Below are 19,614 nucleotides of genomic sequence, written 5' to 3' on the forward strand. Positions count from 1 at the left end.
GATGTGCTGCTGTCTGGGGTGTAGCAAGGGGCTTGTGTGTGCAGCTTCTTAGAATGTTGGCTGTGCTTGGGGCTGGAGTGGCAGTGTGGCAGGTCAGGCACCTGCCTTGCACGTGACCAAACTAGATTGATCCCCAGCACCCCATATGGTCCCCTGAGCTTTCCAGGAGTAATTTCTGCATGTAGAGCCAGGAATAACCCCTGAGCATCATCAGGTGTGGCCCCCAAATGAACAAAACAAAAAGGAACAGGCTCTTACTTTCATGATTTGTAGGTGTGTGTGGTGCTGGGGTTCGAACCTGGGCCTTTTGCAGGCACAGCTGAGCCACATCCATCACGCTAAGTTTGTGATTCCTGTGTCAGCAAAGGTATTGGTTACTTGCTGATGCACAGGGTTGTAGTTCTGGGCTCGGGATAGGAACTAAGAGGACTTTGTCTTTCTGCAAAAAGATGGCCCTCGGAGGGCTGGGAGCTGGCTGACTCTCCAGAGACTTAGCTCTAACTGATCTGTAGTGCTGTGGGGTTCAGTCTGTTCAGCAGGACAGAAGACAGGCGGCCAGGGGAGACTGGGGGCCGCTGTGCCGTGGAATGGCCGGGCTGCCACACCCTTGGGGTAGGTGACTCGCAGCAGCTCCTGGAGGAAGCGTGTCGCCTAGCAAGGGCTTGTCAGGCAGCAGGAGGCAGGAGGGTCTGCGGCCCCATCTTGGAGCCAGGGCGCCTGTACCGTGGCGGACTCTGAGCCCAGGCCTTGGCAGAGACGAGCTCAGTGGCTCTGGGTCATTGTTGAGTTGACCAAGTGCTGGCTGGTATCGTCTCCCAAGGTCTTGCTGTGCAACCCGGATGCCAAGAAGCTGTTGATCACCTTGAAGAAAACCCTGGTGGAATCCAAGCTGCCAGCCATCACCTGCTATGCCGATGCCAAGCCGGGGCTGCAGACACACGGCTTCATCCTCAAGGTCAAGAACTACGGCTGCATCGTCAGGTTCTACAACGACGTGCAGGGCTTGGTGCCCAGGCAGGAGCTCAGTGCTGAGTACATCCCGGACCCCGAGCGGGTCTTCTGCCCCGGCCAGGTAACCCTTTCCTCAGAAGTGCGTGGGTTGGAGGGCGTGACAGGCCGGTGGTTTTTGAAGGGATCGGAAAGGGAGTTTCGGGGCATTGGGCCTCGGCTGGCTAAGTGGAGGGGGTGGGGTGCAGAAGAGAGAAAAAACACTCCAGGAGGTGCCGAGGGACCTCAGCCTATAACCCGGAAGAAGTCCCTCTCTGTTTGTGTGTCCCTCAAGTCACAGGTGACCTTGAGGTTGCCGTGTTCCACAAGGGGGCAGTGCCGGGAAAATAGTGAATCTGGGTCTGTCTAGGAAAGGGAATTTGTAAAACTTTAGGGTTCTACCAAAAAACCAAGCCCACATCTTAGACCCCCGAGGGCTGGCTTTGTAGCAGGGTGTGGGAGTGGGGCAGGCTTGCAGCCCCCGGTGCTTTTCCTCCTTCCTTCGGTCTCGCCAGCCCCGGGGCGGGCAACTCTTGCCTTGCTGGAAAGGTCTGCCAGGAGGTGACCAGGCCTCTGTCGCTTTACCAGGTCGTGAAGGTGACCGTGCTGAACTGCGAGCCCACCAAAGAGAGGATGCTCCTGTCCCTCCGGACGCAGGGTGACCCCGACAAAGAGCCCGCGGGATCCAGTCAGAAAAAGAAATCTGTCAGCGCGGGTCAGGTACCTGCCGTTCCAGCAAGGGCACAGGAGCGAGCCAGGATCTGGGCCGAGGGGAACCTCAGGCCCCTTCTTCCCTGGGGGTCAGCAGCCGTGAGACTGGCTGGGAGGGGGTCAAGCTTCACGGACACCTTTCCCCAGGGCCTGACGCCCCCTTTCTGCCTGGTCCAGGGCCCATCCGTCCTCCCTCCTCCCCTGTCTCCCTGCACGATAGCTTGCACCTGGCTGTGTGCCGCTGGCGGTGGACTCCGTCATGCTGGGTTGGGGTCCCCGGGGGCCATGTTGAAGGAGCTTTGCATATCCGGTCCCACTGTCTCAGTGATCCCGGTGCTAGAATCGGACGTTTCCCAGTGGAAGTTGCTCTCTGCTCAAGAGAGGTGCTGTCTTTCCCCCTTTCAGCTGGTGGATGTGAAGGTTCTCGAGAAAACCCCAGACGGGCTGGAGGTGGCTGTCCTGCCCCACAACACCCGGGGTTTTCTCCCCATGTCGCACCTCTCGGACCACGTCTCCAACGGGCCCTTGTTGCATCACTGGCTCCAGGAAGGCGACACGCTTCACAAAGTCCTGTGCCTGAGCCAGACGGAGGGGCAGGTCGTATCCTCTGCTGGCGTCTGGGGCGTGGGCCGTGGTGTTAACTGCTCCCTTTGTCTTGTTTTGGGGTCACAGGATGCTCAGGGGTTACTTCTCTCTTTGCACTTGGAAATCCCTCCTGGTGTCACTCAGGGGACCCTATGGGATGCCAGGGGTTGAACCTGGGTCAACGCCCTACCCGCTGTGCTGTCTCTCTGGCTCCTCAGATTCTGCTTGTGGTAGGAAGTTCCACAAGCAAGAATCAGCCCTTTGATTTTACTCAGCAGTGGGATCACATTCGCCAGCAGACACAGCCATGGACAGACAATAGATGCTCAGGCAGAAGGGGGCTGAGTGGGGCCAGCGAGAAAATACAGTGGGTAGGGTGGTTGCTTGCCTTGTACACGGACCTCCCAGGTTTGATCCCTGGTACGCCATATGGTCCCCTGAGCACCACCAGGTGTGGCCCCAGGAAGGAAGAACGGGAGGGAAGAGCTTGCTAGGGAGTTGACGAGGGTTCAGCATGGCTGGTCAGGTCCTATGGCTTGTTGCCTCCTCGGGGTGTTGAGTACTCACCCCTAGAGCTGGAACAGAGAAGGGTAGCTGCTTTCCTGTCCTCCAAGAGCCCCTGGGGGGCTCTGGCTGTTCCTCTGGGTGCTGCTGAAACTACCCTTATCCCGGAGAGAGGAGGAACTGAGTGTGGTGTGAGCCGGGCTTGGGTGATGTGATGGGCAGGAACAGTGGCAGGTTGACTTCTGGTCAGGCTATCTGCCAGGCCACAGGGATGAGTCACTCCGGTTTAGGGAGCTGTGTTGTGGGGAGTGGTGGGAAGAAGCGGCGACCCTGAAACTGCTGTGTCTAGGTCAGGATGGGTGTGTTGAGACCCCTCAGGCGGAACCCTGCCCTAGTTTCTGGGTCAGGAGGCCAGACTCTGGGTAGGGGTGCTGAGGTGTGCCAGGGGGGCACCCTCCTGCCCTCTAGAGAGGAGCCAAAGGCGCCTCAGCCACAGAGTTGGAGAATGGTGGTTCCTCTGCTCTTTCTGGAACCCTCCTTGACGAAGCGCCACCAGCTCCTCTGCAGGAAGCCGGCCTTGGTCTCCACTGCTGAAGGCGACCAGAACCCCAAGAGCTTTGCAGAAATCCACCCTGGGATGCTGCTCATCGGCTTCGTGAAGTGCATCAAGGACTACGGGGTGTTTGTCCAGTTCCCCTCGGGCCTCAGTGGACTGGCCCCCAAAGCTGTGAGTTACTAAGCTCCAGGCTCACAGGCATTTGAGCCGGGTCGGGGGAGGTGTTGCCGGTCTTCAAGGCAGTGGGAGTGGGAAGGTTCAGCACAGATCCCCCGAGGAGTTTTCAGGCAGAATGCCCCAGCCGGGGATGAATGGACGGGCTATGCCAGGCAGAGATGCCCAGGGCCAGCTCGTGTCTGGTGCTGGAGGCGGAGCTTTTGTTTTGGATTTGTGGCTCTCTGTGATGCTTGGGGTCACTCCTGGTGGTGCCCGGGGGACCAGCCCTTTGAGCATTCATTTACACTCTCAGCATCTTTAGACTCAGACATTGTTTTTTCCTGGAGAACAGGTCTTTCAGATTTCAAGGTTCTTTGAGCTCTTCAGGGACTGACGTGTTCTTGGAATTCTCTCCGTGGTGCTGGGGAGATAGTCCCAGGGTTAAGGCACTCTATCCCAGCTGGAATTCTGAGCATAGACCCAGGAATAACCCCTGAGCCCCACAGGGCGAAGTTAAAAGAAATTGCCCACTTCTCCTACCCCCAAGTGTCTCCCCCTGCCCCCATGGCCCTGAACTGTAAACATTTTGTGGAAAAGCCCCTAGCTGTCCCCGCTGAAGTCCCCTGGATGGTCAGACCAGTGCAGCGGCAGGTGGGAGATGTCAGCGCAAGCCAGGCTGCTGGTGAGCAGACGGCCCCTGACGCCCCCGGAAGACAGTTTTTCAGATGAGACCCCGGAACCTGCATGGTGCGGGGGGGGGGGGGGGGGGGGCGGGCAGATGTCGCCCGGGCGGCTGTGACGTACCTCTGGCCCGGCTGCCTTGTCTCTCCCTGGCGTGGTTGCCGGGGCCTCGCTGACAGTGTTGGTGGAGGAGGAGCAGCTGTGCCCAGGGCCCAGTTCCTCCTGGACCCCGCCTGGGTGTGTGGCGTGGGTCGTCTTCACGGAGTCTTCCTCTCTCCCTTTCCTGCCTGGCAGATCATGAGCGACAAGTTTGTGACCACCACAAGTGACCACTTTGTGGAGGGGCAGACAGTGGTCGCCAAGGTGACCAACGTGGATGAGGAGAAGCAGCGGATGCTGCTGTCGCTGCGGCTGTCGGACTGTTCCCTGGGGGACCGGGCCGCCACCAGCCTGCTCCTGCTCAGCCAGTGCCTGGAGGAGCATCAGGGAGTGCGCTGCCTCATGAGCAACCGAGGTAGGTGGGGTGGGGGTGGGGGGGCGGGGTGCCCTGCAAGTCAGGCTTGTCTTCTCTGAGTTGTTGGGCTGCTCAGAATTAAATATCAACAGGGGCCGGAGTGCTGGAGTGATAGCACAGTGGGTAGAGCGTTTGCCTTGCACGTGGCCATCCTGGGTTCGATTCCCAGCATCCCATATGGTCCCCTGAGCATCGCCAGGAGTAATTCCTGAGTGCAGAGCCAGGAGTAACCCCTGTGCACTGCCGGGTGTGACCCAAAAAGCCAAAAAAAAAAAAAGAATTAAATATCAACAGCCTCTTAATAGGTTCGTGACCTATGACAGGTACCCAGATGACCAAGTTTCCCTCTTCCGTGGTCTCTGTAAAGCCATTGCCACCATTCCCCCCCCCCCCCCCCCCGCCCAAGTTCACTCCCAGCATGCTGGAAGCTCTCAGTGTACCTTCCCTTTCCAGACCCCCAAATCTCGTAGTTCAATGACCTCGGGTTTGCTTTGGTTCTGAATTCATCCACTTCTTTGTTTTTGGTATTTTTGGAGGGTGGGTTAACACCCAGCATTGCTCAAGGCTTACTTTCTCCTAGTTCTGCACTCAGGAATCACTCCTGGCGGTGCCCAGGGGACCAGATGGAATGTAGAGGACAGAGCCCGGTTCAGCCATGCGCAAGGCAAACACCCTAATAGGTGTACTGTCGCCCCGCCCAATTTCTTCACTTTTTGTTCATTTGTTTAGCAGCTATGTGGTGGGTGAAAGAAACCGAGGCCCATGCCTGCTGGAAGAAACTTCATGGGGTGGTTCTTTTGGCCCTTAACACACGTGGGGCCATGGCCTGGGGTTCGTGGGACCCAGTGGGACTTGGGACCGAGCTTTCCAAGGCCAGAGTCCACACTGAAGTGTGACTGTTCAGAAGCCGAAGGAGAGCTTCAGTGTCCCGTGTCTGCCACCGGCTCAGTTTGCACCAGTGGACAGCTGAGGTCTTGCTGCCCGACATCTTCTCGACTCTGAGAATTTTGTTTCCGAGCCACATACAATTCTTCTTGGAGACTTTTCCTGGCTCTGTGCTAAGGAATCACTTTGAGATGCTCATGGGACCAGATGGGGCCGGGGATTAAACTTAGGCTTTATGTGTGCAAAGCCTGCTCTCTGCCCGCTCAGCTGTCAAGATTCCAACCCTGGGAATTTGTCCAAATGATTCCACCACTCACGATGCCTGCAGCGCTGTATAGGTCCCAGGGCAGAACAAGGTGGGCCCGGGGGCCTCTTATGAACTGGTGTTCTCTTGGGTCTCTTGCAGACTCTGTGCTGATCCAGACGCTGGCCCAGATGACCCCGGGGATGGTCCTCGACCTGGAGGTGCAGGAGGTACTGGAAGATGGCTCTGTGGTGTTCAGTGAGGGCCCGGTGGCGGGCCTGGTGCTGCGGGCCAGTCGATACCATCGGGCAGGTGAGAGTTGCCACCGCCCCACGGCCCCACCCCCCAACCTCGGTGGAGGGGCCCTTGTTAGCGGCCTCTTCCCCCACTTGCAGGGTTCCCAAAGAAGGTCAGTGAGCTGAGTCAGTCACTGGGGGCCTCCTGTGTGTGTGTGAGTTGAGATCACAGTAATTGAGATTATATATATACTGAAGATGGCTTCGGTACAGTCTTGGTTCCAGTCAGGAATTCTAGACCAGGCTGCGTAGATTCACTCAGCGCTGAGGTTCCGAACTCGTGCTTGGGACCAGAGCCCTGGCCCGCCTCAGACTTTCTCCCTGGAAACCCAGCATTGAAAGTTCCCCTTTCAGGGCTGGAGCGATATTACAGCAGGTAGGGCGTTTGCCTTGCACGCGGTCGACCCAGGTTCGATTCCCAGCATCCCATATGGTCCCCCAGCAGTGCCAGGAGTAATTCCTGAGTGCAGAGCCAGGAGTAACCCCTGTGCATCTCTGGGTGTGATCCAAAAAGCAAAAAAAAAAAAAAAAAGAAAAGAAAGAAAGAAAGAAAGAAAGAGAAAGAAAGTTCCCCTTTCCCCTTTCTTCTTGAAGCCTAAGAGCACTCGGGAAGCATTTGGGGGGTTTTGTTTCTTTGTTTTGGGGCTGTACCTGGCAGTGTTCAGAGATTACTCCTGGCTCTGCACTCAGGAATCACTCCTCGTCCTGGCGGTGCTCGGGGACACTGGGATGCTGGGATCAAACCCGGGTGGGCCACGTGCAAAGCAGGTGTCCTACCCGCTGGACTACCGCTCCAGCCACTCTCGGGGTGCATTTGGAGGAGTTGTCTCCCTTCATGCCTCAGGAGGTGAGTATGTTGTATTTGTCCCCGCCCCACAGGACAGGACGTGGAGTCTGGGCAGAAGAAGAAGGCCGTGGTCCTCAGCGTGGACCTGCTGAAGTTGGAAGTGCACGTTTCCCTGCTGCCGGATCTGCTGAACCAGAAGGCGAAGAAGGTGGGTCTGGTGCCCCGATGCGCCTCTTTGAACCTTCATGCCGGCCTAATGCAGCCCTTTAGGTCGGTGGATGTGCCTGGACTCGTCCCCCGTTTTCGCTTGTCTTGGTGTGGTTCTTCTTAGCCTCGCTTCTTAAACTGTGTGTGATGGCCCCACCTGCGGTCTGAATGTGGAGGTCGCCAAAAATTGGGCGACAGTTAAAAAGTTTCCGGGGGGAACTGGGGCAATAGTACAGTGGGGAGGGCATTTGCTTTGCAGTCAGATGACCTGGGTTTGATTCCCGACATCCTATACGGTCCCTAGAGCATCACTGGGTGTGACACCCCCCCTCTGCCTCACTCCCCCATTAAAAAAAAAAGTTTCCAAATGTGCAACAACCACCAGTTCATCCACCATGTCCTGAATCCGGGGTGTTACTGGCAGCGCTTGTCCCGGGTACATTCCTCGCGTGGAGAGGGGTTGTGCATTGGAAAGGTTGAAGGATTCTGATTTCACTCCTTTGAGGGGGGCACCCAAAAATCTGCATCCGAGCCAAAGCAGCTCTGAGGAGGTCAGATAAGTTCTCGAAGGCTGCCTCGGTGCTCATGCGGGGGGAACGAGAGCTGCTGGACAAAATGGCCCGGGCCGCCCCCCTTCCCCCGTGCCCCTCATGCCCCGGGCTGAGGGCCGAGCCCTTGTGCCCTTAGCAAGCTGGACTGGGGACCCTGTTTTCCAGCTGAAGAAAGGCAGCAGGCACCAGGCCGTCGTGCAGCACCTGGAGGAGTCCTTCGCTGTGGCCTCCTTGGTGGGGACCGGCCAGCTGGCCGCTTTCTCCCTGACCTCTCACCTCAACGACACCTTCCACTTTGACTCGGAGAAGCTACAGGTGGGCCAGGGGGTGTCCCTGACCCTCAAGACCACGCAGCCCGGAGTCACGGGCCTCCTCCTGGCCGTCGAGGGGCCGGTTGCCACGCGGACCCTGGCCCAGCCCCGGAAGGACTCTGAGACGGTGGATGAAGACGAGGAGCTGGACCCGGCGCTGGCTGCGAACGCCGGGAGGCAGCATGCCCTGTCCATCGGGGATGTGGTCACGGGGACCGTGAAGTCGGTGAAGCCCACCCATGTGGTGGTGAGCCTGCAGGACGGTGTCGTCGGCTCTCTCCACGCCTCCCAGGTGCTGGATGACGTGCCGGCCGGCACCCTGCCCACCGCCAGCTTCAAAGTGGGGAAGAGAATCAGGGTTCGAGTGATTGGCGGACGAGACGTGAAGACGCACAGGTGCGGGGGCTCTGCCGGGCAGCCTTGGCGTGGCAGGGCATGGTGTGGTGTCATGGAGGGACAGGGAACAGGCAGAAAGTTGCGGCTACATGGGCTTCTCTTCTCTTCTCTTCTCTTCTCTTCTCTTCTCTTCTCTTCTCTTCTCTTCTCTTCTCTTCTCTTCTCTTCTCTTCTCTTCTCTTCTCTTCTCTTCTCTTCACATGGGCCAGAAATCCTTTGGCGTGCCCCCTTGTTCAATGGGATATGGGTCTGGGGTCAGATGTAGGTTCAAGTTCCAGGGTTGCAGCTTTCAAGGATGTGGCTGAGCTGAAGGGTCGCTTAGCTCTCAGTGTGTATTTTCCTGACATGTGAAGTATCAGTCGTGACTGTGTGGTGGGGCCATTGCAGAGGCCGAGAGAACATTTTGTGTTGTGCCGGGCAGTCATTGCGCATTCTGCAGCGGCGGCTGTTACAGTTCCCCTCTACCATGTACCTTTTTTCTTTTTGTTTGGTTTTGGGGCCACACGAGACTTCCTCCTGGGTCTGCCCTCAGGGATCACTCCTGGTGGGTTCGGGGAACCCCATGGGGTGCTGGGGATGATCAAACCCGTGTCCGCCACGTGAGGTGCAAGCACCTCACTCGCTGTACTCTCCAGCCCCCTCTGCCACGTACAGTAATACTCAGTACAGTATTAGCACTCTTTTACTGTAGTCTAGATGGAATGTGGTGTTGGAGCAGAGATTCTTGCTATAAAGAGAAAAAGCAGAAAAGCAGGAAGCCTGGGCTGGGGAGCTGGCTCAGACGGCGGGAACCACGGACTTTGTAGTCCAGGCACTATGTGATCCTCTGAGCGTTGCTGCGTGTGGTTACCCCCTGCACCCCCTCCCCCAAAAGGTGCAGTTTGGTCACAGTTCACAGTTCACATAGTAATTTCTGTTGTTCACTCTGGGGTCTTCTGATGAGTCACAGTTTAGGCCTTGCCGGTATGAGGCTTCGTCTTCCATCCCTAGCAACACACACACACGGACACACACACGCGCATACACGCACACACACACACATTTTTGGGGGCCAGTTAGGTTTTTTTACCTTAGTTCGGTGGGGAGGGGAGAGAAATTCTGACCTCTGGGTTATGGGTGGCAGAGAACAGGAGAGTTGATTTGACTCTGCTTTTTTCCAGGTATCTCCCAATAAGCCATCCCAGATTCATTCGAACCATCCCAGAGCTGAGTGCTCGGCCAAGGTGAGGGGACCAGCAGCAGCCTGGCCTCATGGTCGGGGAGAGTGCTGGAATCAGTTAGGAACTGCGTTCTGATCCCAGTTCTGCCAGAGTTAGTCCAGCACTGCTCTCTGTCCAGCATGCCTTATTCTCTTGTCGGGATAATGGGCTTGTGCACTCAGTAGGGGGTTATGTGGAAGTAAGTGAAGAGCTGTATTCGGATTGTCGGGCTGGGTTTCATTCATTAGCGACTCGCCCATCAGGGGCCTTAATGTCACCTCTGCAGCATGACTGTAGCATGACTATATCACTGTCATCTGATTGTTCTTCAATTTCCTTGAGCGGGTGCCAGTAACGTCTCCATTCATCCTAGCCCTGAGATTTTAGCAGCCTTTCCTTACTCATCTTTCCCAATGATTGGAGGTTCTTTCAGGGTCAGGGGAATGAGACCCGTCAGAGTTACTGGTTTTGGCATATTGAATACAACACAGGGAGCCTGCCAAACTTTGTCTGTGTAGGCGGGATACTCTCAGTAACTTGCCAGGCTCTCCAAGAGTGTGTATGTGTATATGTGTGTGTATATGTATACATGTATATGTATATATGTATACATATACAACAAAGTCTCCAATGGAGACGTTACTGGGCCCGCTCGAGCAAATCAACAAACAACGAGAGGGCCTTTACCTTTATATACACTTATATATGTATAGATGTATACGTGTATGTACATATATATATTTCTCTGTATGACTGTTGTGAATGAATCATTGAACTCAGATGTACAAGTACTTTTTTATTTTTTGGGTTTTGGTTTCTTGGCAGTGCTCAGGAATCACTCCTGGCAGTGCTGAGAATCAAACCCTGGTCATCTGTGTGCATTACTCCTGGCAGGCTCGGGGGACCAAATGGAGTGCAGGAATCGAATCTGGGCCTACCAATTGACTGTGCTCTCCCTACAGTTTTTTTAAATGCCAAAGATTGGTTCTTTTGCCTGTATTGTGAACAGGGTTGGGTGCTTGCCTTACACGCTGCCCACCTGGGTTCGACCCTTGGGGTCCCATATGGTTCCCTGCGCATCGCCAGGAGTAATTCCCAAGTGCAGGGCCAGGAGTGACCCCTGGGTATGTACGTTGCTGGGTGTGGCCCCAAAAACCAAAAACTCTGAGGGTGTGTGTGTGAGCAGGGGAGCCCTGTACTCACACTCGCCCTTAGCCACTTGGGGGAGGTAATTCTGAATCCGCTTTATCGGGGTCGCTTCTCTCTTCCCTGCCTGGTGCTCACAGTGAGCTGGAGAAGGATGGCTGCACCGCTCTCAACACTGACTCCATCAGCGCCCTGGAGAAGCTCCAGCAGTACCAGGCGGGTCAGACCGTGACCTGCTTCTTGAGGAAGGTGAGTTGGGCCTGAGAGTCCTGCGGTTTGAGTCCAGCCTCCCTTCCGAGGAGACGGGGAGCCTCTGAGGCCGCTGCCTTTTGCTTTCCGCTAGATTCTGGGTTTGCTACTGTGCTGCTTTCATGTGGGAAACGATACTAGAAAATTCTGGTCTGGAGCTAACTGCATGTCCACAGAACAGTGGGCAACTCAGTTCAGCTTCTCTGTGTAGATTAATGGAAGGCAGATACAAATGGAAAAAATACAGTATTGTGTTTTCGGTTCTTTTGGTGGCGGTGTTTATGTTTTGGGGCCACACCCAGTGCTCCTCTGGACTTAACTCCTGGAGCTGCACTCGGGGGTCACTCCTGGCAGGCTTGAGGGGCCATCTGGCATGCTGGGGATCGGACCCAGGTTGGTTGCAGGCAAGGCCAGAACCCTACCCACTGTACTATCACTCTGGCCTCAGGTTTTAAGTTCTTGCCTTTTAAGAATTTCAGTGCAAAACGGTTGTGTTTTGGGGCCCATACCCAGTGGTGCTCAGGGCTTACTCCTGGCTCTGCATTCCGACTCACTCCTGGCAGTGCTGGAGGGACGCTCAGGGGTGCCGGGGAATTAAAGCTGCATCAGCCAGGTGCAAGGCAGGTGTTCTGCCCTCTGTCCTATCTCTCTGGTCCCCGAAGCAGCGGTGTTAGCCCCAAGTTGGAAGGGGCAGAGTCAGCGTGAGCAGCTGGGGCCGGGGCAGGTCTGGTGGAGTAGCTCCTCCTTGCCTTGCCTTGCTGCTTGGACCAGCCTCTGTGTGTCTCTGCTGCTTGGTCCACCGAGTCACCGGTCGCGGGAGGAAGTTCGTGAACCCCAGCCGCATTGGAGTGCGACCTCAGGCTCTTCAGGATCTGACCTCGTGCGCTGAGGCGCCAGTCACCCCAAAGTCCGCTTTTTCTTTCTCGCTTTATTTCCCCCGGGAGTGCTGCTGTCCTGTTGCTCCGTACACGTGAGCTTCCGCCTCCCCCATCCTTGGACTCTCAGGGTGCTGGTGCTCACTGCCCACGGGACTGTTTGTAAACCGTACAGCCCCGGAGAACAGGGCCTTGTCTTTATGGCTGCAATACCCTGCACGTGCGTCTTGCTGCTGGACAAATGTCTTGAATTGTCTTAAAAGCTGGGGGACTGGGGGGGGGGCGGCGGTAGGAGGTTGGTTTAGGGCAGCAATAATGGATTCAGGAATGATGTGACCTTTGGGGCTGGTCAGCAGTTGCTGGGCACAGCTGGGCTCGCAGGAGTCTCTGGATGTCCCTGAGTTTGGTCTCATGTGGGAGGACACCTCTGAGTCTGAGTCTTTCTGGTCCTTTGAGACCCCGGCGGGGGGGGGGGGGGGGCGACACCGGAGCCCCAGTGAGACTCAGCCGGGGTGTGGCAGTGGGCGTGGTGGGGAGGTGGCAGGGCTCCTCTCTCGGGTTTCGGGAGGTGGCAGGGCGCCTGTCTCATGGGACGGTGCAGGATGAGGTGCCCTCGCAACCCTGTAATTGTAGGGGAGTCTTATTTCCAGCCCTGTGATTTTTAGGAAGCAGAAGCGATGCTTATCTGCCCCATCCCATCGCTCGTCCTGTTTTTTTTTTTTTTTCTAGTTCAACATGGTCAAGAAATGGCTTGAGGTGGAAATCACGCCCAACCTCCGGGGGAGAATCCCCCTGCTGCTCACTTCTCTCAGCCTGAAGGTCGGTGTGCTGGAGGTCTTGGGGTGCTCATGGACAAGGGGGCGTAGGGGGCTGGCTGCTTGCCCCGGGAGCGGCGCGGAGGCTGCTGTGATACAGACCCTGTGCTGTGGGAGACGAGCTCTCTCCCAGGATCAGAGCAATTTCCTTCTCCCTCCAGGTCCTGAAACACCCAGATAAGACGTTCCGGATTGGCCAGGCCCTGAAGGCCACTGTGGTTGGCTCTGACTCCTCCAGGGCCTTCCTGTGTCTCTCACTCATAGGTGGGGGAAGGGGAGAGGGCAGGGAGGGGTGAGGGGTGCCCTGGAGGCTGGGGGGGTCCCCAGGAACCCTAGCGTGGTTGTGCCTTGTTGGATCAGTTCTCCGTTGAGAATGAGAACTTGTTCCCTCGTCCTTGTCCTGGATGGCCTCGGGGCTCTGGCTGTGGTCACCAGGGTGGTCACCGGGTGGTCTGTGGGCCCTTGACACTCAGCCACACTCCAGTGCCCCCTGACCGTTTCCCACAGACCCGTTTCCTTCTGCTCCCAGGTCCTCACAAGCTGGAGGAGGGGGACGTGGCCATGGGCCGGGTGACGAAGGTGACGCCCCCGGAGGGGCTGACCGTCTCCTTCCCCTTCGGAAGGACGGGGAGTGTCAGCATCTTCCACGTGAGCGACGCCTACCAGGAGACGCCCCTGGAGAGCTTCACCCCCCAGCAGATTGTCAGGTAGGCCCAGAGCACATCCTCTGTCCAAGCTGTTGAAAAAAAATCCTGCGACTAGTGTGTGATTTTTGTGTGGGAAAGTAATGCCTCAAATGCCCCCCTGTTTCTCCAGGCACCTTCTGTATGCTTCATAGTTTCTCTCTTAAAGACAGGAGCGTGTACCCAAGCTTTGTTTTCCCTTATAAAATGTTTTAAATACAGGTTTTTTTGTTTGTTTGTTTGTTTGTTTTAATTTTTTGGGTCTCACCCAGCGATGCTCAGGGGTTATTCCTGGCTCTGCACTCAGGAATTACACCTGGTGGTGCTGAGGGACCATATGGGATGCTGGGAATCGAACCTGGGTCGGCCACATGCAAGGCAAATGCCTCCCTGCTGGACTATCGCTCAGGCCCCTTAAATACAGGGTTTCACTGTACTTTTCTGTTCTGCCGCTTTTCTTGCAGCAATTTCTCATGGATATTTTCTTTTCCCCTGCATATTTGTTTAAATCTAACTTGTTTTTTTTCTTATTTGATATTTAAATTTTTATTTCGTTTTATTTTGGGCCGAACCTGGTGGTGTTTATGGCTGAACTCCTGGCTCTGCACTCAGGGATCAATCCCAGTGAACCTGGGGGCCATATGAGGTGCCGGGAATTGAACCTGGGTTCATCTTTTTAATTGGAAACGAAAACATTGTCTATAGATAAGCAGTTCTCTGCAAAGAGATGGCAGTGAGCTTTTTTGCCAGTGAAGGTGAGCCCTATTACAAGCTTATTCAGGTACACAAAAAATGGAACTGCCTCCATGCAGGGTGGTAGCCTGAATCTGCTGAATCCACTCATGTCGAGGAGGGGGCTTTTGGCTTATATGCTCAGGAGTTCCGGAAGGGGGGGAGGGGAACAAACAAAGGCATGGAGAACTGAAAAGCAGACTTAGATCCCTGCCTCCCGCCACATTTCCCAGCCTAAATCTCAGCGCCTGAGCATAGCTGAACTGCGTGAGTCCACCCGGGGTGCCAGGATTCCGAGTCGGGGTTAGGGTTGCTGTTTCGGCTTTACCTTGAGAGTGATTCAAAGGCACAGAGGACTCAGAGCAAAACGCTCTTTCAGTATGTTTCATTCGGACGAGACTCGCCCTTCACCTGTCGGATAAAGCCGCTCCTTTGAGGTCCCTTCTTCTATCAGGGCAGCAGCCGGTCCCAGGGGAGGCCGGGCCGCATTTTCACCGAGGTCTTTGTCGCTGGGAATTCTGATGGCAGCTTTCGGCCACTCGTTGCTGTTTTAGAGGAAATGTGTGGAATGTTTGGAATCCCAACTGGAAAGCAAACCCTGCTTTCCCTCCCTCGGGAGCTGCCCTGCTGGGCTCGGGCCTCTCCAACACGCTTCGCTCCGTCAGATCAGACGCTCCCAGCCAGGTGCACGGGGTTGGTGCCCTCATCTCAGAATGCGCCCACGTGGCTCTGGGTCTTCTGGAAGCTTCCATGTTTCCTCTACGTTTCTTTTCCCAGCACCTTTCTTGGGTGCGAAGGGTGGGTAGTGTTTTTTTCCCTCTGCTGACCAGGAAGCAGAGCCCCTGAATCTCGTGTTCCTTCTCCCGGTGACAAGGAAGCCGAGACCTGTGGTTGTGTCGAGGTGCCTTTTCTTCTCATCTGCTCTCGTTCCAGGTGTTACATCCTGTCCTCGACGGGCCCCGAGTTGACGCTGTCACTGCGATCATCCAGGTGGCTGTGGGTTGTGTTGGGTGAGAGTGGGGGTGGGAGGCACCTGGGGAGAAGAGAGGTGCCACGCGTCTGACAGTGGAACTTGGGGCTCCCCCCACTGCCCTGTCTGTCCACTCTGTACCCGGCCCCATTTTTACCTGGAAGAGCTGGTGGCACATGAGGATTTCTAGAGGAATCATTCGGCTCCGGCTCATTTTCCCAGGGACGGGTGCAGATGTCCATGTGTGGGCATTCAGGGTTGCGCGGCGGTGGCCCTGAGGCGGGGAGGGGCCTCACCCCCGGGGCTTCCACAGTAGGGGTGAGTGTGGCTGTCTCTAAGGCCTGGCTGTGGGTGTGCGGGGAGCCCTGAGAGCTGACGGCTCTCCAGGAGAGCAGCTTGGGCTGTGGGGGGAGCGGGAAGGGGTTTAAGGCGTGTATTTGTAAATCTCTTCCTTCCTTCAGGACAAACCCTGAGACCAAAAGCAAAATAGCAGATCCTGAGATCAACTCCATCCAGGACCTCCAGAAGGGGCAGCTCGTGAGGGGCTACGTGAAAGCCATGCAGCCTCAGGGTGTGCTCCTGAGGTGAGTTGAGGCACCTCCTGCCTCGAGGCTGCCTGCCAGCGCACTCCTCCGGCAGCCCCTCCGAGGGGACATACTCAGGTAGCCCCGTTCTGCCGGCCTTAGCCCCGTTCTGGCCCCAGCACCACGTACGCCTCCAGACATGGCCAGGAGTGACCCCAGAGCATAGTCAGGAGAAAGCCCTGAGCACAAACGAGTGTGGGTTCCCCTCCCCACCAAAGAGAAAAACAACACCAAAAAAACAATGAAACCCAAAACTTCTTTGACTTCAAATGTTTTCGGACATTCTTCATCATTTATTTATTTTTTATTTTTCATTTTTTTTGCTTTTTGGGTCACACCTGGCCATGCACAGGGGTTACTCCTGGCTCTGCAGTCAGGAGTTACTCCTGGTGGTGCTTGGGGGACCGTATGGGATGCTGGGAATCGAACCCGGGTTGGCCGCGTGCAAGGCAAACGCCCCACCCGCTGTGCTGTCTCTCCAGCCCCATTTCTTCATCATTTTTATTTGGTGTTTTGGACCAGAAATACGGCGTGTCAGTGAAAACGTTCAAAACCAGCCGGCAGAACAGCTGTTGCCTCCCGTCTTCATTTTCTTTTGTTCTGTGGAGAGGGGGACTCCCCAGCACTCCTGGGCTCTGGGGCCACACCTGGTGACACTCGGCCTGGCGTGGCCACCCCACAGTTCAGTGCTCTGTCCCGCCATGCAGTGCTGCTCGGCTAGCAGTGCTCGGGGCCCATGAATGTCTGAGACTCAGACCCGGGGACGAGTGCTTGTCCTTGAGCCATCTCCCTGGCCACTGTCCCCATGTTTCCTTCCGTCTTCTTCCCAGCGGTTTGTGACTTACGCCTTGTGTTCTGGCGTGGGGTGAAAGGCGTGACTGAGGCACGTCTTGGGTTATGTTCCCTCCGTCTTTCCAGCCTGCCAAGGCCTTGTGACCCTGCTGGGTGCCAGGAACGGAGAGATCCTTAGATCCTAGCCACAGTTGGGATCCCTGGGAAGAGGGCAGCCCAGGGCTGGGTCGGGACTACTGTTTATGGCCTCGGGATCCCTGTCTCTCTCTCCTGTCAGCCTGGGGCCGTCCGTGGTAGGTTTGGCCCAGCACCCACACGTCTCCCAGCACAGCCCGTCCCACACGGAACTGTGTCACAAACACCTTCCAGAAGGGAAGCTGCTCACGGCCAGGGTCCTGAGGTAAGTGGCGGTTTCGCCCTCCCCCACCACCCTTCCTTGGGAGTCCGGCAGGGGCTGGAGCGAACAACCTAGGTGGAGGTGGGCGTCACATCCGGGTGAGCAAGGTCCCACCTGACTGGCACTTCTGCTTCAGCCCCAGAAGCAGCTGGCGAGACTTTGCTCCCTGCAGTTCCCTGTTTGGGGGGTGGCGAGGGCTGTCCCAGCTGTCAGCCATGCATAGAGGCCGACTCTTCTGAGTGTTGTTGAGATAGGAGCCCGGCTGCTCCCTCCTTGACCCCTGCTCTGCCCACGCAGCCTGAACCACCAGAAGGGCCAGGTGGGCCTGTCCCTGCTGCCCCGCGACACCGGGAAGCCCGACGTGTTCACCGCCACCCCGGGTCTGCCCCTTCCTGGGGCGCAGGAGAGGGAGCGGAGCGGAGGGGACACAGAGCAGAAAACCCCCAAGAGGAAGAAGAAGCAGCGGCCCAGCAAGGAGGAGAAAGAGCCCCCCAAACCGCAGGCGCGGGGCAAGCGGGGATGCCCGGAGCCAGACGGACAGCAGGTGTGTCCCTTGGAGGGAGGGCACGGCCTCCGCAGCCAGCTTCTAATTAAGTCTTAATTATCGATTCCCAGCCATGAAGGTGACTAGCTGTCGTTTGCTGCAGGCTTCTTTATGGGAGTTGGCACTTGGGGAAAGCTTAATACTAATGTTTTATTTATAATTAATTTTTGGCTTTGGGGCCACACCCAGTGCTGGTGCTTGGGGCTTAAGCCTGGCTCTGTGTTCAGGGATCGCAGCTGGCGGGCTTGGGGACCTGGTGGGATGCTGGGGAAAGCGAACCTGCCTGAACCCCTTGCAAGGCAAGCCCCCTGCCAGCTGTTCCATTGCTCTGTTCCCAGCCAGTGTCTGTTTTTAACCAAATAACAGTAGAACAGTTCTCGTAAGGACATGCCTACATGGAAAACCACACAAGCCGGAGGGTCCCGGCGGGCCTGGTAGGGAAGTAGCTTCCAGCGGCTGGTACTATTGGTCTGCCACGGAGCCACATGTCTTTAACTTGAGTCTAACTCAGAACTCTGGTTTGCAGGCACATTGTAGGCAGCGGTGTGAATGGTGGCTGGAGGAAAATGTTTTGGGTTGTGATTACAATGAATGAAATAAATGTGTTAATCTTTAAAGCAGAAACAGGGTGGGTGGCAGAGAGAGAAATCCAAGTGGCTGAATATTGGCTTTGCATGCACGGGGTGGGCGGGGGGGAACCCTCCCCCCCCCCCTGCAGTATCACATGGTCCCCCAGAACAGCCAGGAATGGCCTCTAAGCACTGAATCAGAGGTCTCCCCTCAGCACTGCTGGGTTCGGCTCCAAAGCCAGCCAGAGGCTTGGCCTTTTCCTGACTGAGGAGGCCGGGCCCTGGGGGTCACTCACTGGTCCCCACCCCCCCCGCAGGAAGCAGTGCTGAAGAAGCAGAAGAAGGCTGCTCCGGCTGAGGAGGAGGACAGTGGAGTGGATGTGTACTACCGGGAGGGGGATGATGAGATGAGCAGCGTGCCCCAGGTGAGGGGGGTGTGGGGGGGCAGGAGACCCCCAGCTGCCCTGTGCCCAGGGACCTTCCCCCTGCCCAGAGAGGCTGAAGAGAGGCTGAAGAGTATTGTCCATGGGGAGTTGAGTGAACTCAGGGTGGCCAGCTAGAGGGGGACAGAGCCTCCCTGAGCACGCACACGTGCTGTGCATGTGTGTCTGTGCGTGTGTGTGTGTGTCTGTGTGTCTGCATGTGTGGACATGTGTTTGTGAATAACGTTCACACAGAAGCTTCTGTCTGTTACTGTGGAGTGTCCAGTGTCCAGACTATGGCCTGGCCCTGTTGTCTGGACCTGGCGGGAGACCCTGGTGGGCTGGTAGGGGACCCGCCTGCCGAGCCCAGGGCTTCCTTCAGGCTCCTCTGGTCCCGCAGGAGAAGCCAGCCGGGCCTGCAGAGGTGCCCCGGCTACAGCTGGCTACTGGCTTCCTGTGGGACGTGGGGCTGGACTCGCTGACCCCGGCCTTACCACCCCGAGCAGAGAGCTCCGATAGCGAGGAGGAGGCAGAGCCGCGGCCGGCCACGGTAAGGTGCTGGCGGGGTCCCCGGCGTGCTCTGGCCCGGGTGTCCCGCCCCCTGGGGAACCCCACAGAGCCCCCCGGAGGGGTGGGGCCACGGGGCAGATGCTTCAATCCACCTCTCCGCCGCCGCAGCAGAAGAGCAAGAAGGAGCGGGCGCAGGAGAAGCGGCAGGCGGAGAAGGAGCTGGCGCGCCTGGAGGACGCGCTCATGGACCCGGGCCGGCAGCCTGAGTGCGCCGACGACTTCGACCGCCTGGTGCTCAGCTCCCCCAACAGCTCCATCCTGTGGGTGCAGTACATGGCCTTCCACCTACAGGCCACGGAGATCGAGAAGGCCCGGGCTGTGGCTGAGAGGGCGCTCAAGACCATCTCGTTCAGGTCTCTGCTCTGGGTGGGCTTCTCCTGGGGAGGGCCCCGGGCTCATGCTGGTCCGCTCATGCACGTGTGCGCTTAGTGTGTGTGTACACACAGGTTCCGGGGCCACATCCAGCAGTGCTTGGGGGGCTGCTCCCGAAATGCGGGGGGACCTTGTGAGGCCAAGGACGGGACCCAGGCCTCCTGCCCCCCCGGCCCTTTGAATCTCTTCGTAGCCTCGCTTGTGTTTTCTGGTTCCCGTGATGGGGGGCCGCTAGTTAACAGAAAGCAGGTCGCGGCCGGTCCCCAGGCAAAGAGAGGGGATTTCTGAAGGCAGGGGACCAGGGAGAGCACCCGCGCCTCATTC

At 57.0% G+C, this 19,614-nt stretch overlaps 1 protein-coding gene across 1 annotated transcript in view; it reads left to right on the top strand.

Annotated features, from left to right (window-relative positions):
- Positions 1–19,614, top strand: part of PDCD11 (programmed cell death 11) — a 35,743-nt gene that overhangs the window by 13,414 nt on the left and 2,715 nt on the right. Inside the window, exons 13-32 of the mRNA XM_056120374.1 lie at positions 821–1,072; positions 1,576–1,707; positions 2,104–2,298; positions 3,344–3,514; positions 4,475–4,694; positions 5,986–6,135; positions 6,999–7,114; positions 7,830–8,371; positions 9,532–9,594; positions 10,857–10,965; positions 12,570–12,659; positions 12,817–12,919; positions 13,185–13,362; positions 15,004–15,060; positions 15,502–15,624; positions 16,694–16,816; positions 17,111–17,357; positions 18,244–18,351; positions 18,749–18,898; positions 19,027–19,271. Coding sequence (XP_055976349.1) covers positions 821–1,072; positions 1,576–1,707; positions 2,104–2,298; positions 3,344–3,514; positions 4,475–4,694; positions 5,986–6,135; positions 6,999–7,114; positions 7,830–8,371; positions 9,532–9,594; positions 10,857–10,965; positions 12,570–12,659; positions 12,817–12,919; positions 13,185–13,362; positions 15,004–15,060; positions 15,502–15,624; positions 16,694–16,816; positions 17,111–17,357; positions 18,244–18,351; positions 18,749–18,898; positions 19,027–19,271 — 3,374 coding nt within the window. The remainder of the gene's footprint in view (positions 1–820; positions 1,073–1,575; positions 1,708–2,103; positions 2,299–3,343; positions 3,515–4,474; positions 4,695–5,985; positions 6,136–6,998; positions 7,115–7,829; positions 8,372–9,531; positions 9,595–10,856; positions 10,966–12,569; positions 12,660–12,816; positions 12,920–13,184; positions 13,363–15,003; positions 15,061–15,501; positions 15,625–16,693; positions 16,817–17,110; positions 17,358–18,243; positions 18,352–18,748; positions 18,899–19,026; positions 19,272–19,614) is intronic.

This window comes from Sorex fumeus, unplaced genomic scaffold (genome assembly GCF_029834395.1).
Source record: "Sorex fumeus unplaced genomic scaffold, SorFum_2.1 ptg000043l, whole genome shotgun sequence".
NCBI classification, from domain to species: domain Eukaryota; kingdom Metazoa; phylum Chordata; class Mammalia; order Eulipotyphla; family Soricidae; genus Sorex; species Sorex fumeus.